At 49.2% G+C, this 26,330-nt stretch overlaps 2 protein-coding genes across 3 annotated transcripts; one reads left to right on the top strand and one right to left on the bottom strand.

Moving 5' to 3' along the window:
- Positions 1 to 882: 882 nt before the first annotated feature.
- LOC102463597 (histone H2A.V) lies at positions 883 to 16,186 on the top strand. 2 transcript variants are annotated; one of them, XM_075911126.1, is made up of 6 exons: positions 941 to 1,028; positions 3,267 to 3,368; positions 11,935 to 12,012; positions 12,828 to 12,941; positions 14,397 to 14,526; positions 15,855 to 16,186. In XM_075911126.1, exons 2-6 carry the CDS (start codon positions 3,366 to 3,368, stop codon positions 15,914 to 15,916), a joined length of 387 nt encoding a protein of 128 aa, XP_075767241.1. In that variant the 5' UTR covers positions 941 to 1,028; positions 3,267 to 3,365; the 3' UTR covers positions 15,917 to 16,186. The 2 variants fall into 2 exon arrangements, with proteins under 2 accessions (XP_014434750.1, XP_075767241.1); XM_014579264.3 differs by lacking the exon at positions 3,267 to 3,368 and having other exon boundaries at positions 883 to 1,028.
- A 1,520-nt stretch (positions 16,187 to 17,706) lies between these two features.
- On the bottom strand, positions 17,707 to 23,529 carry LOC102444953 (heparan sulfate glucosamine 3-O-sulfotransferase 1-like). The gene is made up of 2 exons (XM_075911123.1): positions 23,398 to 23,529; positions 17,707 to 20,788 (listed from the first exon to the last, which is right to left on the bottom strand). Exon 2 carries the CDS (start codon positions 20,535 to 20,537, stop codon positions 19,602 to 19,604), a length of 936 nt encoding a protein of 311 aa, XP_075767238.1. The 5' UTR covers positions 20,538 to 20,788; positions 23,398 to 23,529; the 3' UTR covers positions 17,707 to 19,601.
- Positions 23,530 to 26,330: the final 2,801 nt, after the last annotated feature.

Here is a 26,330-nt window from a genome sequence, read left to right as displayed (position 1 = left end):
GGGGGGTGCCCCATGGCGGCATAGGAAGCAGACGGGGGGGCTGTGGGGTGCCCCATGGCGGCATAGGGAGCAGACGGGGGGTGTGGGGTGCCCCTTGGCGGCATAGGGAGCAGACGGGGGGGTGTGGGGTGCCCCATGGCGGCATAGGAAGCAGACGGGGGGGTGCCCCATGGCGGCATAGGAAGCAGACGGGGGGGCTGTGGGGTGCCCCATGGCGGCATAGGGAGCAGACGGGGGGTGTGGGGTGCCCCTTGGCGGCATAGGGAGCAGACGGGGGGGTGTGGGGTGCCCCATGGCGGCATAGGGAGCAGACGGGGGGGTGTGGGGTGCCCCATGGCGGCATAGGGAGCAGACGGGGGGTGGGTGCCCCATGGCGGCATAGGGAGCAGACGGGGGGTGGGACGGTGCCCATCGCCTGACGGCGGAGGGGCTGACGAGTTCGGTCACCGGGGCGGCGACGAGGGGTGCACGTAGGAGTGGCCCCACCAGGAGCATACGTAGTTCTCCAATGTGAACAGCCGCCTGCGGGGCTGGCTACACCAGGCACCCCTCGACTCCATTTTTCCTCTTAACGCAAACAAACACGAGAGGGGGGAGGGAAGAAAATGGGCGGGAAAATTTATATTTTTTCTATTGGCTACAAGAACCATCACTCATAAATCCCCGCCGTCCTCGAGCTGACTTCCTGCTACTATTGGCCAATGGCAACGTCATTCTCCAACTCCCCCCTCCCACGCCAAGCCCCCTCGGCCTCACTTCCCTCGCCCCTGCGTGCCGTGTGCAAAGGAAAAACAGCCGTTAAACGGGCCGCGGGGCGGGGCTAGCCAGCCGAGGAGACAAGAAGCGGTGTCGTGATTGGTCGAGGTGGTAGGTTCAAACTAGCATGGGATGCGCTGATTGGCTCAGAGCGGCCGCGGCAGGCCAGGCTCTCTCCTCGCGCTCAGGCGGTTTATTGTCTCGCGGCTCCTGAGGCGGCTCCAGCGCGGCGGAATCGGGACCGGTCCTCCCACAGCAGCGGCGGAACTATGGTGAGGCGCGGAGGGATGAGGCCGGTGGCCGCCGCGCAACGGGCGGGAAGTGCCCGTGCGCCAAAGGCGGCAGAGCTGGGGGCAGCCGAGCTCCCGGCCGCGGTGGGGCCGCAATCGCGCCGAGCCCCTCGCCAGGCGCGAACCCCTGTCCTTCCCGCCAGCGCGGTCCAGGCTGGTGGCCCGGCTCCGGCTGTCAGGCGGGGAGCTCCGCAACGAGCAGGCCGGGCAGCTGATCGCGGTGAAAGTGTCGCTCGCGGCGGCACGACGGAGGCCGGAGACTTGCGGAGCTCCCCGAGCCTGGCAGGGACCTGCGGGGAGGAACGAACTGTGGGTCCCGTTTGTTTTCGCATCTTCCCCCCGGGGTCAGCGACTCCCGCTCGCTGGCCCGTCCCGCTCTCCTCGGACCTCCAGGCTCGAGAGGGAGCGTGCGGGGAAGAGGCGAACTTGCTCCTCGCCTACATGTCATGCCCTTGCGGAAACTGCTTTCTCCCGCTAGTGGCTTTGGAAGTTGGAACTCTTTCTGGATTGAGGTTCTGAGGGGAGGAGGGGGGGGACGAACCATTTTTAACGGTCTTCTGCAGTCCAGCATCCTCTCGCTTTAAAGGAGAGCGAGGAGATAGTTGCAAGGGAATTCTGAGTTATGTTTTTGTCTAAGTTAATAAAACTCATAGGCCAGGGACCATGTCTCCACTGGATTGCACAAGCAGGGATGTTATTGCTCAGAGTTATTCAAATTTAACCTCTAGACATGAGTTGACACCAGCTCTATACTCCACTGATGCTCATCTGTCAAATTTTGCAGTTTAGTGATGGCTCTTAAAGCTATGACCTCATTAAGTAGTACAAGATCTGGAGGAATGAGCACGTGGGTGTGCGGGGAACACTGTTCTGCTGAGAACTTGTCACTTTGACTTATGGAAACTCTATATGTGAAATGGGGATAGTACCACCCTTAGGATTTTGCACGCTTGTGGTAGGGATACCCAAACTTTGACACACAAGCAAATTGGGAACTTATAGACACTCAAGGACTGCACATAGAGTGTATAGATTTATTTAAATAAAAATGGCACATGGCCATATTTCTGTCTGTCTCTTGAACTGATGTTTTGTTTAATTCATTGCACATTTCATTATTAATCAAAATAATCACAAGGCGCTATCTGCAAGCTGTATTTTACTGGCACTTTCCTTTTGGTTTGTATGTGGCCTGTCCTGATCCAAAGCAAAGGATTGTAATTGTAAGGGCTAAAGTAGGAGTGCTTTGTGGAGTTAAGAAATTGAATTTATCATAGAATCTTACACTCATAGATATCGTGTCGTTCTTGGCAAATTATGAACAAATTGTATTAAATGCTGCCCCAAATTAAGTGAAGCAATGCTATTATGTAATAAACAAGCAGTATTATAAGCACAATGTCAGGTTAAATGTAGCAGCACGTTCTAGGACTATCTTCCTGTATCACAATCATAAGTAGAATACAGTGATTTACCTGACTCTAAATAGTTCATTCCCTGAGGTTACCAGAGTAGCATTTCCTAGAAAAGTGCTTATATTTATTTGCCTAGTGCTTTACCTTGGACTTCATATGTAACATCAGTAGGATAAGAGCCTCATAGTGTCACAAGACACTAAAATATTTTTTGTACATCAAACTTCAACCATGGCAATGCCTAATTTTTTTTTTAATATTAGAACTAATATAAATGTTGAAAATTCTTTTAAACTGAACGCCTTTCTTGAATTGAAAGGGAAAACAAAACACTTTCTGTGTCTGCTGGAACAGCAACATCACTCAGCAAACATTGTTTCCAGAGTTGTGCTGAACAGTGATCCTGCCCAGAAAACGTATTAACATGTTTTATTTAATTTAAACAACTCCATTAAGCTATCAAGAAACATTTTAATTTCTAAATCCAAAAGGGAAAGTCGTTTCATTCTCCTGAATAGGAAAATATTAGCCCTCTTGATTTCCACCATCTAAGTACTTTAAATTATCCTAATGGACACTAAAACATATGAGAAGATTACTACTACCAAGTTGCTTTACAAGTCATTGCTCCTGGGCTGTGTAGGTATGGTAAAGACAAGGTTGGGGTGCAACCTATAATGTATAGGTTACTAAGCTAGGCCAAGTCCTGCTCAAGCATTTACTTATCTATGGCATATAATGGGATTATGCTTGTGAGGTACTTATTGCTGCTCTAGAAATTACTTTTTTTTTTTTAAATCTAAAGTCTCAATAGCCAGGAAAACTTGGAGCAGTCTTATAGTCATCTTGATTCTGCAGGCAGTGGAGTGATGGACGTGTGACTTTCACTGTGTAGACTCCAATCATGGTGAGCAAACTCAGCTACCAGGTTGTGTGTTCATCCTGATGTCTCCCTGGTTGTTCTGTATCCTCTGCACCACTATTGGCCATCCTCCTGAATCCTTGCTGTGCATTGGAACTCTGAGGCAGAGTAGAGTCCGTTTGTTTGCCCTTTGAGCTCCTTAAATGCAACTTCACTGATAAAACTAGATTTCTTAGACAAATCATTGTTCTTCTGATCAGAAACCACAAGATCTGAGTGGAAATACTATGTCTGAAATCGTGTAATGTTCTCAGTTTTATTCCTTAAAACTATTGGCTGTATTGAACTTCTGCAATGTTTCAACCCTCTCCTGCCAACTCGTATCCATTCCAAATCATGTGTGCAGTTTAACCACTTATGGTGAATAGACTAAATCTTGAAGATAAAGAAGCCAATTGAACGAATCTCTCTGGATGCTACCCGCAGAGGGAAATCTTATGGGACTTAACATAGAGGCCATGCAAAGTGTAGCCTGGGTTTGATGGATGGAGGAGTCTTAATTATACCCTAAACAATGTTGGATGGCCTGGGAAGGATTCAGATTGACCTAGGGGATTTTTTGACAAGAGTTGGTTTTACATGTCAGATATAGTAGAGGCTAATGAATAGACAGAGACCTGTCATCTTGATAATTTTATGAAAACTAGAACAGAGGTTGGGCTTCTCTACCAGAAAGCATCAGAAATTGATTTTAAACAGCTTCAAAATATTAGCTAAGTTGACTTGGAAATAAACTTTGAAATTTTGATTTCTGGTTCTCTCTAATGTATTACTTGATATTAAAGCAAAAACATACCCCCTTCACAGGCATGTAAATGCCAAATCTGACAGTAAACTGTTTTGAAAGTATTGTAATTTGGGTAGCTAATTTAAGCAATTTATATGCAATGGCCTTTTTCTTTAAGGGATAGAAATGAGTGTTTTGGAACAAAGCCTCCTTCTAGTCATACTTCTGGCAAAAAATGACTAAAGTCAGGATTAGAGAGCAGTGACCCTCTGAAAACATTACTGATTTTTATGTATATGTTTGCCCTCTTCTGCAGTAAAACATGTCAGGAATATGCTACAAACCTTTGCTGGCACAGTTATGTTGGTCAGGGATGTGAAAAGTTATGAACTCTCACTGATGTAGGATATTTTGCCAGACCAAGCTATCCTAAATGTAGTAATGGCCAAATAGCACTTTTGCTGGCGTAACTTATTTTGCTCTTACGGGTCGGGACTGGAATAAGTTGTACAGACAAAAGACTATTGCAGTTTTTCCAGTATAAGCTAAAGGATCACACAAGGAAGACCAGGTCATTGCGGCAAAGCTAAATACATTCTTTGCGATGGGCTTCACAACAGAGGATACCATACCTGACCCATTCTTTTTAGGTGTCACTTTTGAGGAACTGTTTCAGACTGAGCTGTCAATAGAAGAGGTTTTGGAAGAAATTAATTCATTAAATAAGTCTCCAGAATAAGTGGTATTCACACCAAGAGTTTTGATGGAATTTGGATATGAAATTGCAAGACTACTACTTGTTTGTGTAACCTATCGCTTAAATCAGCCTTTGTACCAGTTACTGGAGGGCTACTTAGTATAATGCTGGTTTTTCTTTTTTAAACAACCTCCAGAAGCAATCCTGGCGATAACTGGCTGGTAAGCCTAACTTCAGTACTAGGCCAATTGGTTGAAACTGTAGTGAAAAACAGAATGGTCAGATATGTATTTTGGGGGAAGAGTCTGTTTTGTTTTGGGGTTTTTTTGGCGGGAGGTGGGGCAAGAGAAATCATACCTAACCAATCTGTTAAAATTCTTTGAGTGTGTCAGCAAGTATATGGACAAGAGTATCCAGCAGATATAGTGTAGTTGGACTTTCGGAAAGCCTTTAACATGTCCCTCACCAAAGGTTCTTAAGCAAATTAAGAAGTCCTAGAATAAGAAGGAAGGTCTTCTCATGGATCTGGTTAAAACAAAGGATAGAACTAAATCAATGGTGGGCAACCTGTGGCCTGCAAGTCATTTTGTTTGCCATTGCCCTATGCACAGGGTTGCCAGATTCCGCTGGCTTCCATCCGCATAGGGTTTTTTCCTACTGGTATTACTAATTACGCACATGTGAGGTGTATGCTGATTGCACACAATGTTGACTGTGGGAGCCATGTGCGCCCTCTGTATCCCATCAACACACTGCTACAATTCAGTTGGCAAACCTCACAAATTTTAGGTATGCACGCACTTAGCAAAACTAATCTATCCTGGGAGACAGTTTTGCTTGCAACAGTCCATTGAGAGGAAAGGCCACTCATATGGCCCATTCTCTAGGCTAGGTTGCCCAGCGGTGGACTACATGATCTGTTTGGGTAGAAGTAAATAGCAAGGTCTCACAAAGTTCCGTACTGGGACAAACACGATTCATCATATACATAAATTGTCTGAAAAAGAGGTAGGCAAAGTTTGCAGAAGATACAGAAATACTTAAGATAGTGAAGTCTAAAATTGACTACGAAGAATTACAAAAGGATCTCACAAAAAGGGGTTAACTGGGCAACAAAACAGCAATGAAAACTTTATGCTGATAAATGCTAAATGATGGACATTGTATGTAAACGTGGGATGTTTTCCCAAAGTGATGGAGTCTAAATTCGCTTAAATTACCTTTTTCAAAAAAGGAGCATTACAACTGGATAAGGTACAGAGAAGGACAACAAAATAAGTAGGGGCATGGAATAGTACCTATATGAGGAGAGTTTAAAAAAAATTGGGACTGGTCAGCTTGGAAAAAGGGACTATTAAGGGAAGCGAGATCAAAGTCTCTCTAAAATAGGGATGTGACTGGCACCTGGCTGGAGAAGTCATCTGTGGCATAGTGCAACAGACCCTCCTGAGCACTGCTCCTGGTCAGGCCTGCTACCAGTACAGGAGCCAAGCCCTGCAGTTAACTTTTGATCAGTTACACAGTTAATTTTTTTAACATTTTTAACATCCCTACTATAAAATCTTGAGTGGCGTGGAGAGGGTAAATAGGGAAGTGGTGTTCTTATGTGAAAGGGTAAACTAGATGTCACCCTATTAATTACATTAATGGGCAGCAATTAAACATAAGGAAGTACTTCATACAAAGCACAATCAAACTGGGCAACTCTTTGCCAGAGGATGTGAAGGCCAAAAGTATAAATAAGTTCATGGAGGATAGGTCCGTCAATGTGTATTAGCCAAAATAGTCAGGATGCACCCCCATGCTGTCTCTCTAAACCAGTGACAGCCAGAAGCTGGGATTGGACTCGATAATTGCCTTGTGATGCTCTGGCACTGACCATTGTCAGAAGACAGGTTACTGGGCTTGATGGCCCATTAATAAAATATATGGAGATATACCTATCTCATAGAACTGGAAGGGACCTTGAGAGGTCAAGTGCAGTCCCCTGCCCTTACGGCAGGCCCAAGCACCATCCCTGACATATTTGCCCCAGATCCCTAAATAGCCCCCTCAAGGATTAAGCTCACAACCCTGGGTTGAACAGGCCAATGCTCAAAGCACTGAGCTATCCCTCCAGGGGTTTGACCCAGTGTGATTGCCTAGTGTCCATCTTAAGAGAAGAACATACGTCTACACAGCAGGGCTAACATCAAATTAAGATATGCAGCTTCAGCTACGTCAATTGCGTAGCTTGTTGAAATAGCTTAATTCAGCTTTTGACACTGTCTACACAGCAGGAAGTTGAAGGAAGAACACTCTTCCGTCAATTTCCCTTGCTCCTTGTGGAATGCGGGTTACTTTGAGGTTGGAGTAAGAAGTCCTCCAGCTCAACATTATTTTGAAATAACTGTTGGTAGTGTAGACGCGCTCTCTTATTTCAGAATAACGTCAGTTATTCTAAAATAACTCTGCTGTGTAGATGTACCATAGGAGCGCTTTGGTGGTATAGCTATATTGCCAAAATGCTGGTAGCATAGACGTGGCATAACATACAGAGCAAATGCATGGTAACAGTGGCTTAAATGAGACTCCAAACACAGCTTCTCTTCTTAACCTTTTCCATCTCTAAACTAGTTTAACCAGACTACCACTCTAACATTTGGATCAGGTACAGTATATACCGTGTTTTACCGCATATAACCTGTGGGTTATACAAAGTTTTACAAACCCCACAACCCACCTGCAGGGTATACAAGTTTATTTTTACTTGCCTGCGTGGTACTCTGCGTTCCTTCCACCCGGAGGAGGGTGGGTTGTGCCTGGCTGCAGCTGCGTGGAACCTGGCCACAAGTGTGGCTCCCCTCCTGCAGGCCGACCAGCTCGCCTGCGCTGCACTCTCCATTCCTCCCCTCCCGGAGTCTGTGGCTGGTATGTACAATTACCAGGTACCTTAAAGTAGTGTGTATATAACCCGTGGGCTATACATGTGTGCGGGTTATCTAAGACTTTTTTTTACACCTTCAGGAAAAACCACAGGTTTTGCACAGGTGCGGGTTATACACGAGTGTGGGTTATATATGCTAATTTATGGTAAATGTTAAACTACCAAATTACTGTAGACAGGTGTGAAGACTTTGCACTTGCTTAAACAGTGGTCTTTTTTGCATATTAATCACCAAAATTAGTATGTATGCTTTACTTAAGGCATTGTGTTAATCATGTTCTGTGTCCAAGAGATCTCACTTGAGAAGGATACCTTTCTTTACAGGTTAGAGAGGATTGTCCAACCAGTTAGAATACTTGCTCAGGTCTCTGAAAACTGTGGTTTGGTTCCCAGCTCTACCAGAGGTGTCCTGTTTGACTTCTATTAGTCACTTAGTGACACTCTTCTCCCCCCCCCCCCCCCCCGAGATCAGTGCTCCACTACCTCATAAGTACATTAAAGATTGTGAGGTTCACAGATTTTAATAATTGGGCCATGTGAATACCCAAGCTACTTAGATAACTACAAGTTTAAAAAAAACCAAACCTCTACATTTGTCTGTTCTAGTCACTTTTTGCTATTTTCCTTGTATAGTTCTTTTCCCACCTTTTATGTAGGTGTTGATCTTTGCTGTTGCTGTGTGTGTGCTAAAATATTTGTAACAATAAAAAGTGAGTGGGTGACTTCTATTGAAGAAATTGTTAGATTTCAAGTTAATGACCCTTTAACATAGTCTGCATAGACATTAGTATTTTAAACTTCTAACCTCTATCTTGATCAGGGAGTGTGCTTTCCTCTATAGAAATGGAATGTTGAATGGAAAAAAATCCTATCTTTCGTACTCCCTGTGTATTCCTTAGTCCTTTTTGACAAGTAGCCTAACCATACCCTTCAAGCTATACTGTGAAGTGGAGGGTGTTCTGCTCTGAGTGCCATTTTCAAACTGCTACTGTTACAGAATGCGGTAATGTTTAAGAACATAAGAAAGGCCACACTGGGTCAGACCAAAAGTCCATCTAGCCCAGTGCCCTGTCTTCCAACAGCGGCCAATACCAGATGCCCCAGAGGGAGTGAACAAAACAGGGAATCATCAAGTGATCCCTCTTCTGTCATCCATTTCCAGCTCCTGACAAATAGAGGCTAGGGACACCATTCCTATTCTTCTGGCTAATAAGTATTGATGGACCTAACCTCCATGAATTTATCTAGTTCTCTTTTGAGCCCTGTTAAAATCCTGGTCTTCACAACATTCTCTGGCAAGGAGTTCCACGGGTTGACACTGTGCTTCATGAAGAAAAACTTCCTTTTGTTTTAAACCTGCTACCTATTAAGTTTATTTGGTGACCCTTAGTTCTTACGTTATGGGAGCAAGTAAATAACTTTTCCTTGTTTCATGATGTCCCTTTTCGCTAATGTATTATGAAGCCGTTTCCACACTGTGATAATATGGTACAGTGCCATTCTGGACTAATTGCAATCTTCCCAGTTTTAGTGTACCTTAATATTTTTTAATGTGTTGGCGCTAACCAGCCAAAAACTTAGTTAAGAGCTGAAGATGGGACCAGATAAAATGTTTCCTGACTAGGGATGTAAAACCCCATTTAAATCAGTTAAGTGGCCCCTGCCCACGGCAGGCTGCTTGGGCCTGGCTAGCCCTGCTGGGCCACTGGTTAACTGGTAAGCATCGCCCAATAAGGGCGATGCTTACCAGATAACCACTGACATCCCTATTGCTGACTCCACAATTACTTCCATTGCCATTTGAGTAGGTGAACTGAAACCTGCATATTCATTGCTTTCCGAAAGAGTCAGGAATAGCAAAACTTTCAGCACAATAACTGATGATGTATTTGTCTCAAAGTACTTAGAATAAAGGAGGTAAATATTATCTCCTATTCACAGATGGCAAAACTCCAGGCATAGAAGTGAAGTGACTTGCCAGGAGGCCTAGTCCAGTTCTCTAGCCAGGAGGCCACACTACACTGTATCTTCATTACACATGAATCTGGTTCCCAGCATTGGCAAAAGAAAGCATCATTATAATGGTGGTGGATGACTTCGGAAAGAGGGTAACATCTGGCTACATGTGGTGTGTTCAGGGATGGGAGATGCATCTTCTCTCAAATGGGTATTTATTCATTGCTGAACGGTGTGTTTCTAATGGGATCCTGCAGAGGCCAGTGCTTGGCCCTATGCTATGGACATTTTATTAATGACATAGAAGAGAACCTAAAATCATTCCTGATAAAGCTTGCAGACGACCCAGGTTGGGAAAGTGATAAACAATGCAAAAACCAAGCAATCCAGTTGCTTTTTGCAGAAAAGTGTCCGTGCCAATCTAGATGCGGTTTTGCGTAAGAATGGCGAAAATGGTGTTCGGGGCTATCTAGACGCTCTTTTCCACAAATGCTTTTAACGGAAAAACTTTTCCATTAAAAGCATTTGCGGAAAATCATGCCAGTCTAGACACAGCCCTTGGGTAACTAAACAGGGGAATCTCAAGGAGAAGAGAAGAGGTTATTTAATCTCTTTATTTGGTATTGATGTGACTGTTGCTGGTATATTTTATTGGGTATTAATGTGCACAATTCAAGAGGGTAAGTGGGAGAGGGGTCAGAAAAAAGCCATGAGAATGATTAAAGGATTAGAAAATATGCTTCACAGTGATGGACTCAAGGAGCTCAATCTTCTTAATTGAGCAAAGAGAAGGTTAGAGGGTAACTTGATTTAGTCTGTGAGTACCTAGATGGGGAACAAATATGTGATAACAGGTTCTTCGGTGTCACAGAGAAAGAACTAATGCAATCTAATGGCTGGAAGTTGAAGCCAGACAAATACGGACTGGAAATAAGGCCTACATTTGTAACAGAGCAGTTACTCATTGGAATAACTTACCAAGCGTTGTGATGGATTGTCACAGACTAGTTTTAAAACAAGATTGGATGCTTTCTGAAATATCTGCCTTAAGAATCTGAAGAAGTTTGTAAGGAGATGATTACAGTGATCCTGTGTAGTCCTGGAATCTGCCAGTTTTCATCCTCTCTCTAGCTCAGGGATACTTAACTTTGGAAGCCACAATGATACTCTCAGCACATGCCAAGGCAAGGGTCTCAACTTAAGTGTGGTTGCATGTACATGCAAAAATATATATGGAAATAGCTTCTTTCACACTGACTGACATGAATACAAAGATTAGGGCAAGACTACACAACATGCAGGCCCCATTTAAGTCAGTTCTGCTGATATTAATAAAATACAATATTTACCCAATTTCCACTCATATGACAGCACTTTTAATGAGCAATGACAGTCCAGGAATTTAACTACTAAAACGCATCTCAACAGAAAACCATTGTATTGACTCGCCATTATGGAGCATGTTCCCAGTAGAGGCCATGTTCAAAGGATCCCACCTGTGGGCCATGTGTTGAGCCCTGTGTAAACCCAAACCACACCATGGGCTGCAAGCGGGCTGTGGGCCACGTGTTGAGTAGGCCTGCTCTAGCTTCTACACCTGGGGTAGTTTATCAACATTATTGCATGGTGAGCCTTGCAGTTTGCTATAACAAAAACTGAAGGGGGTAGGGGTTGGTCCCTAGATTTCTTGGGATTATCAGATAAGTTAACTTATTCAGCCAAATAAACTAGTTCAGGTAAGAATATTCATTAGGTGATCAGTAAATTCACTGTGGAAAATTACAACTGCAATAGAATTGTTTAACATTCTGATCTGCTAACAAACTTTTCAGCATAAGTACTGACTTTTTAAAAATAGCATGGTCGTGCTCTTAAATTTTTCTGGCTTTAGCATAAAGCAGTCATGTGATCTTACAAAAACTGACATAAAAGGAATAGATGTGGGTGGTTTTGGTTGAAAAATATTTACATAAGCTGTAAACACCTGCAAACTTGGGAAGTTAGGTGCAACTAAACAGTCAAGCCCCCATGTTCATGTGCACAATTTTAATAGAGAACTCTGGATACAAACATTCCTCAAGTAAGAGATGTTGCTTAATCTTTTTGGGGATAAATTTTCCAAGTTTGAGCAGAAGAGGTAAGACTCTTGGATTCTTAACTGTGGTGGTGAAGATGGTGATGCAGTGCAGGTTTTTGTCTGTGCATGGGCTTGTTTTATTAATTCTAATATTGCTCTCTTGTTCAGGCTGGAGGCAAGGCTGGCAAGGACAGTGGAAAGGCCAAGGCCAAGGCAGTGTCTCGCTCACAAAGAGCAGGGCTTCAGGTAAAGTGGTGCGAAATCCTGTATTACTTTGTTTTGCCTTAGAATGTACAATGTGAATACAATAATTATCTGTTAAATAAAACTTACATTTTTGTGGAGCAGGTTTTAGCAGAGGGGTAGAAATATGCTTCTAGTTTGACTGTGAAATTTTGCATGGCTACTTATAACTGCAAAATCAAATGCCGTGGTTTCTTCTGACTCCTCTAGCCAGGCTTTTTCCTGCTACTCTGACTTTCTAACATGAATTAAACTTTACAATAGTGGTGTCCAGTGCGCTAGCTATTAGCTACGTGTGGCTTTTTGGCCGGTTGAGTGTGACTAGTTCAATACAACAGTAGCCATTTTTGTGTATATCACAATTTTTAACTAAATATAATTGATTGATTCAACTTCTTTCTTTGCCCCCATGTTTTACTGATTTCAAAAACAATTCTTGTCTATCATTAATGTTTGTTACTTACCTGTCTTATCGGGTGGTTGTGGGGATTAACTTGTATATTTTCAGGGGACTTTGAAAATGCAACACTATATAGAAGTACACTCCATCTGCTGTTCCTATGCTTACATAGTACCATTGGAAAATGTTTGGTCAACGGGGAACACAACTGTAAAATGTCATTTTCTGTAGAGTGAGTGCCCGCAGTTCTAGCAATAGTCAATGAACACTCCTCTGTTGTATGGCTTATGTCTCGGTAAATTTGTACTCCATTTACATGTCTTATACCAGATTGTTTACAGACCTTAACATTAGGCAGGAATGTAGTACTGTACCATAGATGTGGATCTCGAATGCTAACAAGTGTTTTTTACTGCAGTTCCCAGTGGGTCGTATCCACAGACACTTGAAGACTCGCACTACGAGTCATGGGCGAGTTGGTGCTACTGCTGCCGTGTACAGTGCTGCAATTCTTGAGTATCTCACTGCTGAGGTAGGTTTGAAGTACCTGCTGACAAACCCACAGAGTACCTGACAAAGTAAGGGCTAGGAAGTAGCCTTGTTTTTGTGTAGTCCTTCATATCTCATGTGGTTGTGTTTCCAAAGCCATGGAGAACAGATGTTTAGTCAGCTAGACAGAAAGATTGGAGATGTGTCTAATATCAGGCAAATATAATTGCAATAAATTAAATATGTTCCTTGTAGCTCTGAATAGCTACTCAAACAAATGTATTGAAGATAAGTGAGATGCAAATATTGAACGCTTTGGACCCCGAACTGTAGCATTGTTTGAATACCAAAAGAAAGATGCTTTTAACTATTTGCTATAAATGTGATAGGGATAATCATCCCCAGGATTATGTTTTTCAGAGCACACAGCATTTAGACCTGCAGTGTTAGGACCCTTTTAAATAAGTAGCAGAAAACAGTTTCTCTCTCAAATAGTTTTCCAATGTGGTAGAAACTAAGCAGCAAGTTTATATTACTGCCGTGTGTGTGTGTGTGTTTAATTTTTTAATTTTTATTTTTATTTTAAACACCTCCAGTTGGTTAAGCTGAATGGTATCTAATGCACTATTCTGTAGATGTAAAGAGCTAAGGCAATTAAAAAATGAGGGAATCTCAAGTAGGAGTAAAGGATCCTGTGTTTGCCACTGTTATTGGGAATACTGTGTCCAGGTTTGATTTCCACAGTTGAGACAATTAGAGAGGGTTCAGATAATGCCACTGATGTTTATTAAACATGCTTACAGTGACACATGTAAGGAGCTCCAATTATTTAGTTTATTAGAGAGAAGATAAAGGGTTGAATTAATTGCAGCTTATAAATTTTTACTTGGGGGAACAAATGCTTAATAATGGGATGCTCAAGTCTGGAGAACAATACAATCCAATAGCTGGAAATTGAAGCTAGAGCAATTCAGATTGGAATAAGGTGTACAATTTTAAGTGACAGTAATTAACCATTGGAACAACTCTGCAATACTTGTGGTGGGTTCCCCCTCACAAATCATGTTAAAATCAAGGTTGGATGTTTTTTCTACAAGATCTGTTTTAGAGAGTTTCCCCACAATAATTTCTAGCCATACAGGAGAGGAGATCAGTTTGCATAATCACATCGGTCCCTTTTGACCTTGGAATCAGTGAATGGATAAAGAAAGTAGCTAGAGAGCTAGCTTAGGACTTGGGAGACATGGGTCTGCCCCAAACTCCCATTGTTACACTAACCAAACTGATTAAGGTATCTGTGCCTCAGTTTCCCATCTGCAAAATAGGGATAGTAGCACTGTGAAGATAAATATATTACAGTTTGAGGCAATTGCATACTGTGGGAATGTGTAGCATATAAGTACTTCAGAGATAGTTGTTCATGATGACACATTCCCACTGAAAAAACATTTTGCTTTTTGTAAACGTTGACAGGTCTAACTCTTACTAATTTTGTCAGGTGCTGGAGTTGGCAGGTAATGCTTCCAAGGATCTCAAAGTAAAGCGTATCACTCCTCGTCACTTGCAGCTTGCTATTCGTGGGGATGAAGAGTTGGATTCTCTCATTAAAGCGACCATTGCTGGTGGAGGTATGTCTAGTTGGGCTTCTTAACTGGGTTCGTTATAGAAGTGGAGAGTCAGTAGTAAGGAAAATGATGGATAATAAGTTAACTTCACTTGAATTTCTTCCGTCACACTATTCCACAGTGGACACAAATCAATTTTGGCCATATTTGTATCTATATTGGTATCTAAAACATAGCTATTGTGATTTGGCAGTCTCAGAGAAAGATGAGCTACTGAATTACTCTTCAGCTTGTAGTGCATATTCTGTGGATTGTCCATTCAGTGCCTTCCATGAGCATTACACTTAAAATAATTGTAAGTTGAGGGAAATTGGGATTTGTTACACTTTTGTGAAAGCTCCTGGGATTGCAGCTTTTCTGTCCAGCCTCCATCTTTTTAACCTTGACTAGAACTTTCCTTACAGCAAGGACTGGGCTGTGTGAGGTAGTCTAGATAGGAAGAGGACTAAGCTTCACAAGAGTGCTCTTTGAAGATCGTGTAAATGATATTGGGTTAGAGATTGTAATTCTATATTGGACAAAATAACCTACAGTAACTTGTGAGATTTATATGAATGGGCCTGTTAATTCTCCTGTTGTTGCATCTGTGCCTCTGTACTTTCCTTATGTGGTGCTGCTGTTGGGATAAGCCTGGTAAACTCTGCAGAAGTGATATAGGCCTTGTTTACTCTTGTGGCTTGCAGGGTACACGTAGCTATGTGCTTCAGTGAAAAGCAAACTAGTTACATGCAGCAAAAGGCTCTGCTTGGGACTCTCTGGTAGTAGGGAACTTGCTAGACCCTTTTCTTGTTGCTTGAACTTCTTACTGCAGTGGGGAAAAGCTCCTGCAGCAGGACGGTATGCAGGGAGCGTGGCAGTGTAGCTATGGGAAGCGCTGCATGCGCGCACAGAGCTGTGTTGGGCTCATACTGGCGGGTTCTTGCACTTCTGTACTTGCCTAAGCAAAGCCTCCCCATCTACACTGCTGTCAAACCTGTGCTAGCCGTCTGCTCAACACACTGCGCTAGCTGCAGACGTAGCCGTGGTCAGCCTTAGTACTCACAGGTCAATTGAGCTGGTCTATGTACCCTTACAACTTCCATTTTAGCTTTACAGCTTAGAAATGGGCTGTTGAGACAGTAAACCTGTTAAAATGACAAAGGAGGTTCCATTGTGGTGGGATGAAATTATGGCTGGAGAATGGGCAAAGAACAAGAAAAGGTGTAAGTTTATGCAGATCATGCAAAACTTTCTGGCTATTCAGATAAAGAACAAACCTTTGAATTGACAGAAAGTAACCTGCTGAGAAATATTTGTTGTGCTACTATTCTAATCCATTGTTCTCTTTGCAGGTGTAATCCCTCACATCCATAAGTCTCTGATTGGAAAGAAGGGACAGCAGAAAACTGCATAGAGAGGAGTTTTAACCAGCCCTCTTCCTCCCTGTCATTGTACTGTAACTGGGACAGAAGAAATATGGGGATATGTGGAATTTTTTAAGAAATAGTTAAATGGAAGAGCATAGACAATTGACTGTAGACATGAGAAAACATTTGTATGTTCTTTAGATTCAAAGTTTGACAAAAAGTATCTTGTCATGTGGCAGCAATTCGTGTGTTGATTGGCTAGGTTTCTCCCGTGTGTTTTATACAAAAATGGAACTGATAAACCATTTTTTACAAAATTTGCTCTCTTGTGGTATTCAGGTGAAAAAAATCATGCAACAGAGACCTCACTTTTTTCTGTGAAACTGGCTCCCTCAGCAAAAGCTGTTTTCCTCTTTAGATAAGCCACATTCATGATGACTACACTTTGATGGTTTGTAATATAACCTGTTGATTGGGATGGGCAATGCTGGTAGTAAAGGGATAAACTCTTTAACTTACTAAAAGTAATTAAAAATCATTTTCTCACTTACCTGCCAAAATCTGAATTCAGGGTTCCGGTTGCTTTGTGAGAGAGGACACCGCTAGTATCTAAAGGGAGAAAGTGTTGAACTTTGTGTTTCTGATAGTAGCTCTTCTATCACAGGTAAATGGAGGGGCTCACCTCAACAGGTAGTGTGTAATTTGCATTTTTAAATGTACCTGTTGTCACTAGTAAGGATCACAGATACATTTTCTATTCATGTAAAACATGTGGTATGTCTATGGATAACATAATGCCCTAGAGATCTGTGGTGATTAACTATTCATATGTTTTTTTTAAAAAAATCTTTTTTTCCAACCACGGAGAACCACCAGCATTATGGTAATGGTGAGTCTGCCCTGGCTCCCAAGTGATTTCTGCTGTCAGAATGGCATGAGTGCAGTGGCAGCATTGCAAGCTACTTTCTAGTCAGTTACGTGCATCACTTCCCTTCTAACCCTCAAAGCTGTGTCTTCTGTTGGCTGACACTGCCACTACAGACAAGCCCAAGGTTAAACACCTGTAGTTCTCTGGCAAGGCGATGGGAGTGAGAGATGCTCAGCATCTTTGAAGTAAGTGATAGTTCAAGTGCTCAACTCAACTTTGGCTAAATACTAGATTCAACCGAGGTCTGCTAAGAACAATATAAGGCACTTCATCTGCAATCTTTACTTCTGGTAAGAGTACAGTAGTTCAGAAACATTTCAGTCAACAGATGTTTCTGGTTAGGGAAACTTTTTTTAAAGATGCTGTTCAAACAGCAAGTACCATTTTTCCTTAAAACAGTTTCCAGGCAAATGCCGAATGGGGCTGAAATCTGTTGCTGCTGCCTTCTGTTCAGAGATTAAATGATAACATTTGTTTGGTTTAAACTGTCATTTAAGTATTTTCTAATTTCCACCCTCTTATGGTTGCTAAAAAGAATCTGCTTTTGTCTTTTAGATTTTTGTAGACGTTAACATCCACTAAGTTGGACTTATGAGATAAATGTTGGCACAAATTGAATCATTTCACCTTTTGTAACAGCAAAAATATTACAGCTCTATGCAGTCAAATGAGTCAGTTCAGAAAGATGTGTGGGTTTTTTACCACTCACTTACATAGCAGCCATTCCCCATGCGAATTTCACATATGAACGCTGTCAGTGCACCGGCCACTGCTGGAACAGAGAGTCTAAATTGTGAGAGCATGAAAGCAGTAAGAACTGGCAAAACAGCGTGGTGGGGTGAAATGTGCAGACTCGGGTATCTTGCCATGCTAATTAGCTGATCACACTGGTTTTAAGTATTTTCAGTCTGCTGGAGAACTGGCTTTTTTTTTTCCTTTCTTTCAAAACTTTGATTCTGAAGAGCTCTCAACAGTGCTATATTTGTGTAAACAGCAAACCCAGTGTATCAGTCTCTCTACATAGTTTGGCTTTCTAAACCTCTGAGACAGTACTACTGAGAGCAGAACAATGAAAATTTCACAAGGGGCTCCTGCATCAAACATTGCCAAACTGAAAATATTTGACACTGGTGTTGCTCAGGAATAGGGTCCAACTGTGGTGTCTGCAATTAACAAAGTGTTATGTTGGAGAGGGTTGACGAGAGATGAGAATTACTGAAGTGTTGAAAAATGTCAATAGGATGCTGGGGGCAGTATGGTCAATTCACTCCTGTTTGCATGTAAATGTCAGTGGAAGGGCTCCTGAGTTTGTAGAATTTTAATTTAATTTTCCATTCAAAAATATATTTTAGGGGAACATCTTATTTCGCCAAGTTTGGAAATAACTTTGTTAGACTCTACTATCAAGCAAAGGCCTAAATTGGAATTTGGCCCTGGGATTTTTGCTCTGGATTCAGTTCTGTTTTTTGTATTGCACACCAAGAGGGAAGTGGTTGGGGGAAACAAGCAATCCCAGTAATGCAGACATTTCCCTAGGGTTTATTATACTTGATTTAAAAAAAATCCGTGACCGTAACCCATGTTCAGCTGGCAGCAGCCATCCTCAGTGCCACAGCAGCCTCTGCCTTGGCTCAGCTGGGATTCTCTGGCATGTGCTGTGGATCTGTAGCAAAGCTTCGTCAGTTACAGCACTGACATTCAGCAGGATCCAGGGATGAAAAGAGCATCACGGCTGTCACCATGTGAGGGAATCCTGGGAGCTGAATTAAGGTGCAGGCTGTGTGAGTTGGGTGCCTTGCTGTGACCCCATGGGCTGTCTGGGGCTTGTGTGCCTCTACCTTGTGCTAGCACAGGGAATTCAGCCTTGTGAGGGCTCAACCCTCCCACAGGCTTGAGGGCCAGCACAGGAAATGCTCCTTGTGCTAGGTGGGCTGGGGCAGGGGCAGGGGCATACTCTGTACTAACACTATGTGGCTGTGTGCAGAGTGAGTGGGTGAGATGTGCCCACCCTGGGCACTAAGTGACTCCAGGACTAACCCCCCTGCCACTTTTAATGCTGCCGCTGGGCTTCCCCGTGTGGGGCAATAATCACAGTGCACTAAACTGCTGTTGCAGGCAAAGGTGCAGGGCCTGTCCTTCCCTTAGCATGCTGGGGGGGGGGGGGGGGGACTGTCCCAGCTGCTCCAGGGGCAGTACCCTCCTCCGGCCAGCTCAGACCAGGAGGGCCACTGGACTGCCCCCACTCAGCCCCCTCCCCATGGGGAGCAGTGTGGTTCTCCTGGGCCTTGTGGGCTACAGCCTGAATGACTCCAGCTGGAGCTGCTCACCCATTGCTCCCTGCAAGCCAGCCAAAAGCCAGGGGCTCTGCAGTGCTTTCACCTGGGCTGGAGGCTTATGCAGGGGAACCCACGTCACTGTTGCCCAGAGGCAGGCCTGCTGGGGAATTCAGTGACAGCAGGAAAGCCTGGAGCCACCCATGAGGAGAGAGGGGTCCCCAGGCCAGGGAGCGGGTGGCTGTGGAGCTTGGTGCCTTTGACGGACCAAGGGAAGGGGGGGAGAAAGAGACCTCTTTCAAATTGTAGAAGCTGCTGGTCTCTCATCCAAACTGCTTCCCCACTCCCACCCTGCAGAGCCCTTCTAGGAGTGCACTTCCTGGGCAGCTGAGGACTTCTGGCCCCCTCTCCCTACAGCCCCATCAAGAGCCCCAGCAGCCTGCTGAGCGCAAGGGGAGAGGTAGCTGCCTTGTATGGGGTGGTACCAGCTCAGCAGTGAGGGGACCTCTGGCTCCAGGCCTCCCCCCACCCTCAGCACCAGTTGAACGTTCGCCCCACCAGGCTGAAGAAGTGCTTGTTGTGGGCACTGAAATAGGTGCAGAGCTGCTCCAGCACCAGCTCAGGGATGGGAGGGTGGGGCCGCCCCTTGGACTCATCCAGGCAGCGCTGGTGAGCCCCAGCCCGCAGGCAGTAGAAGCCCTTGGTCTGGTTGAAGTAGAAGTTGTCAGGGCCCAGCCAAGGCATCAGGCCTAGGAACTGCTCCACCCGGCGCAGCTCCCCCAGGGGCTCGCGGACCAGGCTGCCCCCGTCTACCACGTGGATGTGGGCCAGGGGGAAGAAGGCCAGCCAGCGGGCCAGGTGCAGGGCATAGAGGCTGCGCTGGATGGCCTTGTAGCGGGGGTTGAGCTGGCCCTGCAGGAGCAGGAGCTGCTCCAGAGCTGGGTAGGGCTTGCGCCGGGCCTGGCGGTTGTGCAGGACCTGGGTGTAGTCTGACACCAGCCGCTCCACCGGGTCACGCACAATGAGCAGCAGCCGCACGCTGGGGTCCATGGCGTGCATGCGCTCGGGGGCCTGCAGGGAGGAGAAGTAGCCCGGGGTCTTCTCCAGGGTGAGCTGGCTGGGGCAGGTGAAAGGCATCTGCTGGCGGTACCAGCCCAGCCCCCGCTGGTAGTTCTCCTCCACGTTGAAGAAGTGCACCTCGGCGGGAGCAGCGGCTACCTGGGGGTGCAGCATCAGCATCTCCAGCAAGGCCCGCGTGCCCCCCTTCCTCACCCCAATGATGATGCACTGTGGCAGGCAGCGCTGCCGGCTGCGGGCTGGGCATGCAGACGTGTTTCCCGACCACTGAGCCTCCTGGGCCCAGGGCTCCAGCGTCCCTTGTGCCAGAAGCTGCCCCCAAGCCTCAGCCAGCACGAGCAGCCAGCTGGCCCACCAGCAGGCCATGTCTGCCCCCGTCCCCATGGGCATAAGCAACGGGGACAGCCCAGGGTCTTGGCAGGAACTGGTGGGTGTGGTGCTGAGACCAGAGGCTGCTTAGCTCACATGTAGCCCCCTCCCATGGGGGCAGGGCTTCTCTTGGTTCCAAGCAGGGGCTCTGCCAGCTGTCTCCACTCTGGAGGGCAGTGGCTGCTGCACATCTGGAAGGATTCCAGCCCCCGGTCTGATTATCTCACTGGCTCTTCCATGCTAGGTGCAGCCAGGGCCCAGCTGCCAGCCATCTGCAGGAAGATGGGGAGAAGGGGCCTGGCTTAGCGGAAGCAGTTCTGGCCAGTGAGCGCCAGGGCAGCATGTGGAGGCCAGCTAGAAGGGGGCAGGGGAGAGACCAGGGCTAGCCGGAGCCATCCCCACCCGAGTTCAAACTCCAGCCAGCAGCTCACAGGGCCTCAGCTTGGGGTGGGGGTTGGAGCAGGGGCCTGGGTGGGGGACAGGAGGTGGTGGCAGATGCTGCTCCTGTCCTCTGCTCTGCCCCTGTGGTGGGCACACACAGAGTGACAAGGGAACAGCTGAGCAGAGTGCAGGGACTTCCATCCCCCTCCCCCCCCCGGCTCAGCCCCCCACCAGCTCTAGGAGGGGCACTGGGGGGAACCTGCCCTCGCGTGGCCCTATTGGCATTGCAGTGTCAACCATGTCCAGCAGCTGTGATCATAAATAGCCCCCCCCCCCCCCCCCGAATGCAGGGAGGTAGAAGAAAGGACTCTGCTCCTCACTCAGGTGTGTGTGTGGGGGGGGGGGGGGCTTTCATTCCAGCCTGGTGAAGCTGCTGTAGGGGGGGGGTTGCAGGCTGCTGGGCGTGGCAGGGCAGGTGTCTTCTCAGCAAGTGCAAGACCCTTCCCAGCTGCAGCCAAAGGGCTGGGCCCTGCCCCCTCCCCGGGCTGAGCTGACACGGCGCAGGTGTGCACATCCCATTGCAAATCTGCCCTCAACAGGCCCTGGAACACACATCCCAGGGCTGGTACAGAGGGACCCCGCCAAAAGAGCCAGGGCTGGCCAGACCAGCACCAGGCACTAAATAGCCCCCCCTGGGCAGGCCTCTCCTGGCGCAGAGCGCCCAGCTGGGGGCCACAGGCCCTGCAGAGCACACATGCACACACGGCTGGCCCCCACACCACAGCCAGGCTCTGCAGCGGGTGCTCAGAGCCCCCCGCCCGTCACACCCAGAACCGCTGGCGGGCACCAAGCTGGATGGAAAGACCCCACCTGCACCCCCACCCTGCAGAGGCAGGTGAACCCCTGGTTGTTGCCAAGCTGTCCGCAGGAAGCGGGGAGATCCCCAAAGCTCTGCTGGAGGCTCTCAGCTCTGCCCCCCCGCCCCCGCTGCTCAGACACAAACACCCACCGCACACGCCCAGCCAGCCCCTGCCCCCGGGGAGCTGTGGCTCCAGCTGAGCGGGGCACAAAGACGCATTTCCTCCTTCCTGCCACCCTAAATGAGTCCCAGGGGCTGGCGCCTGGCGCTTGCTGCCTGCGGCTGCTGCCCCTGGGAGTCCAGCTGGCGTCACTGCGGCTGTTGGGCCCCATGTCCCAGGCCCCCAGGGGGCAGGTGTTGCCACAGCCGCCGCTGTTAGCCCCTCCTGTGAACAGCAGCGCCCCTGCCAGGAGGGGCCAGAACGGTGGCTGGGGAGGGGCACGGGAACACCTGCTGAGACCCAGACTCCTCTTCCTGAGCAGCCAGGAGGGGCTGTAGCTTGGCCGGTGCCCCTAGTCTAGCAAGGGGGGGTTAGATGCCCAGCCCCAAAGTGTCTGCCTGGCTCTGGGAAACTGAGGCACAAGGTGGACAATCCCGGTGCTGCAAGTCCTGCCCGAGAGACACTCCCCAGTTACTCCCAGTGCAGGAAGGCGTGTTACCCAGCTGGGGGGTGGGCAGCCCAGCTGGCCTGGGGAGTATTGGCGTCCGTGCAAAGCTGGCTTCACCCCAACCCAGGGACAGCTCCGGCCGCGGCAGGGTCTGAAAGGGCCAATGTGCTGGGCCTGAGGCAGCAGCCAGCACCGTGGCACAAACCCCTGTGGAAGGGCCCAGACCCTGCCCCCGCAGGGCAGACACGCCCCACAGCCCCCTGCCAGTGGGCCCCGGCAGAGAGCCAATATGATCTCCCCATCCCGGGAGGGGCCCGTCGCTGGGGACACTGTTTGGCTCAGTGACTTGTGGCTCCCCTGGGGAACGACCCCCTGTTCCTAGTGGGAGTGGGGGGGCCGCACGCACTGTCACCGTGGTAATGGAGTGCCGTTAAAGGGACTGGAGCGGGGGGGGGGGGGGAAGAAGCCAGACCCTCGGTAAAGGGGATGGGGGGGTTGGGCTGCAGCACATGCAGTTCTCCCCAGCCCCCCCCCCCACATTGTGCCAGGGCCCGAGGGGGGAGCAGGGGCCCAAGAATCCAGGCAGCGGAGGGGCATTTAGACCAGGGCCTGGCGGCTTAGTTCTGAATGTGGAAAAACCTGCCCCCCCAGCACCTCTGTCCTTAGGCACTGAGCCCCCGCCGGGCCCCGGCCCAGCCACCCCTCCCCAGGACAGCACCGTAGCCAGGGCAGAGTCGCCTCCCTGAGCCCCCCAGCCCTGGGCACAGGCTGCCTGGCAGGGTCTGCTCGGGCCCCTCCTGCCCTCCACTCGCGGGAGACGCGGCGATCAGCCCCAGCCCCGGAACCCTGCCCCCATCGCCCCGCACTCGCAGCTGCCCGGGCCCCGGCTCCCTGAGTCAGCCCCGCAGGTCCCGCCCCGGGCGCTTCGCTGTCACTTAGCCCGCCCCCGCCTGCCTCAGTTTCCCCCACTCCCTGGGTGGTCCCTGGCAGGACCCAGCTTGGCCCGGGAGCGGGACGGGAGGCTGCAACTCACGGGCTGCTCCGGAAGCGGAGCGGAGCGAATGCTGAGCCGAGCCGAGCCGAGCCCGCCGCAGGGACCGGGCCCAGAACCGCCGACCCGCCCGATCGGGAGTCCGCGCTGCTCGGGGAGCCGGAGCACGCGTCTTTGTAACCGCGGCCCCGCCCCCCGAACAGGCCCCGCCCACGATGCAGCGTCCAGCCACTGGGGCCGGAGGAGCAAAACGACGGGGGGGGGGGGGGATGGGAGGGGCGTGACGGGGACGCTCTGGGAAGGGGAGGGGGAGCTTTGCGGACTGTCACTCGCCCCCTGCCTCATCCCACCCCACCCTTCACCCCTCCAGCCCCCAGCCTCCCACCTGCCATCCCATGCGCCCCCAACACCCCCACCCCACACCCACCAGCCCCTGCACCCCCTAACATCCGCACCCCACCATGCCATGCACCCCCTAACATCTCCACCTCTACACCCCTACACCCTCCACCTGCACCCCACACCCTGCCATCTCCTGCAGCCCCAACACCCCCTACCTCTACACCCCCACCCCCACTCCCCATCCGTCCCCACACCCTGCCCTCCTATGTGCCCCCCAACACCCCCAGCCACATATCCACCTGCTGCCCCTCTCCACAAAGACCACCCCAATCCCCCCATCTGCTCCCCCACATGACCCCTATTCACTCCCACGCCCACCCACTACTTTCCCCCTCCACACACACTTGGCCTTACTGGGGCGAGCCCAGTCCCTGCTTGCCCTGGTGCAAGTGGCACTTACCCTTTTCATGGTGGGGCTGCGTCATCAGCACCATGCTACAGAAAGGGAAACTGAGGCAGGTGGCATTTATCCCAAAGCCCACAGCAAGTCAGACCTGGGGCGGGGGGAGGGCAGGGGGAACCCAGGAGTTTTAGCTCCCAGTTCTGTGCTGTAAACACAAAAGGCAGGGATGCAAAGTGCAGGCCAAGGGGCAGAGCGCCCTCCCCAGCATCCAGGTACGGTCCCTCCTCGGGGGGGGGCTATGTGGCATGGGATGTATTCCCACGGCCCATCTCCCGGGCCCCTGGACACGGCCCTGCCCATCCTACCATCTGGCAAAGTGGGCGCTTTCCCTTTAAACAGCCCGGCTCTTCCCAGCCCCCCATGGGGGGGGGGCTGCCACAATTACACAGAATCACCCGCTCAGGTTCACCCGCAGTTCACCATCCACTGACCTGCCCCTCACCCTCCCTGGGGCAGCGGGTGCTAAATAATTAAGGGAGGCTTCAAAACTAGTGTCAGGAGACACACTCCCCCCCCCTCCTCCCCGCTCTCTCCCCCCGCTGTGTTCCAGCTCAGCCCCTGGCTGCTCTGAGGGAGGTGGGCCCCGGCGCTGGGCCCTGCTCGGACCAGCCCTGCCACGAAGGAGCTCACAGCCTAACAAAGGGGAAACCGAGGCACAGGACGACTACATGGCTGCAGTCACCTAGGAAGCCTGTGGCAGAGCCAGCTCAGCTCTGACCCCCAGCTAATGCCACCCCCCGCCCCGCCCTTTTCCCCACCTGCCCGTCTCTGCTGCTCACCTCAGGTATCCTGCAGCCCCATGGCTTAGGCACAGCACTGCCCAAGTCCAGAGGCAAGTCCCTGTCCCATTGCCTGGCTAAGGGCCCAGCCCCATAACTAGTAGGACGGGGGGAGGGATCTTTTCATTCAGCCTATGGGTCAGGAAGGGGGCAGAGGCTTCCCATGGTTTGGGGGCTGGGGGGTTGGAATGCCAGCCCCTGAGTCCCAGCACCTAGTCAACTCCCCTGGATTTCCCTACGCCCCCCCTGGGGCTGTATCCTCCCCCCCCGGATTTCCCTACACCCCCCAGTTTTGTGAGCTATGGTGCCATACAGCCCACCTTCACCCCAAGGTCTCACCCCTCAGCAGCCCTGACCCCCCCATTTCAATTCCTGGGGAGGCCACTGCCAATGCTGCAGTAGCCCGATGGCCCCGCTGGGGGAGGCCGTGGCCCCATGGCGCTTGCCCGCTGAGGCAGCTGCGGAGCCCAGGGTGCGCAGCTGAGTCATCCCTGCCCTGGCCGGGCTGCCCATGCAGAGCCTGTGGGGCGAGAACCCACCGCTGGTGCCAATCCCTGACTGAGGGGCAGCACGTGGCTTGGCACCACCAGCAAGCGCCTCCCAGGCCCCCGCACTGCACCGGTGCCAGGTTCCAACAGGGGGTGTCTGCCCGTGGCCCGTCTGTGCTGCCTTCCCCAGCCAGCCCCCCACCCCGGCCCCAGCTGCCCGCTGCGGCCGCCCCTGCTCACCGCCCCTAGAGATACTAACAAAGCCTGGCCCCCCGTAGCTAATGCAGGGAGCAGCTTGCGCCCCGTTTCATGCTTGGTTATCCGCTGGCTCTGCACGACTGGCCACTGGGAAGCCTGAGGGGGGAGGACGAGCAGGGGGACTCCGCACCTCCTGCCTCAGCAGTGTCAGCCAGGGAAACTGAGGCACAGGTGGGCAGTACCGATCACCAGCGCTCCGGGGGTGGACATAGGCCCATGGCCTCCAGGACAGAAGCCGGGTAGGGCTCAGGAGACCTCGACTCCAACGCATGGGCAAGTCCCTGCCCCCCTGGGCCTCACTTTCTCCATCTATCCACGGGGCCTATGATCTGCCCATGGGCTCTCCAGCCTGGGAATGATGGGGAGACTACAGCGGGTTATATTGAAAGGTGAACTGTCAGGTTGGAGGAAGGTTACTAGCGGAGTTTTGGGGATCAGTTTTGGGGCCAATTTTATTTAATCTTTTTATCGCTGACCTTGGTACCACAAGTGGAAGTGTCCTAATAAAATTTGCGGATGACACAAAGTTGGGAGCTATTGCCAATTCAGAAAAGGATCGGGATATCATACAGGAAGATCTGGATGATCTTGTAAATTGGAGTGATAGCAATAGGATGAAATTTAATAGTGAGAAGTGTAAGGTTA

Source organism: Pelodiscus sinensis, chromosome 28 (assembly GCF_049634645.1).
Source record: "Pelodiscus sinensis isolate JC-2024 chromosome 28, ASM4963464v1, whole genome shotgun sequence".
Classification (NCBI taxonomy): Eukaryota; Metazoa; Chordata; order Testudines; family Trionychidae; genus Pelodiscus; species Pelodiscus sinensis.
This window is presented reverse-complemented; position numbering and strand designations above follow the sequence as displayed.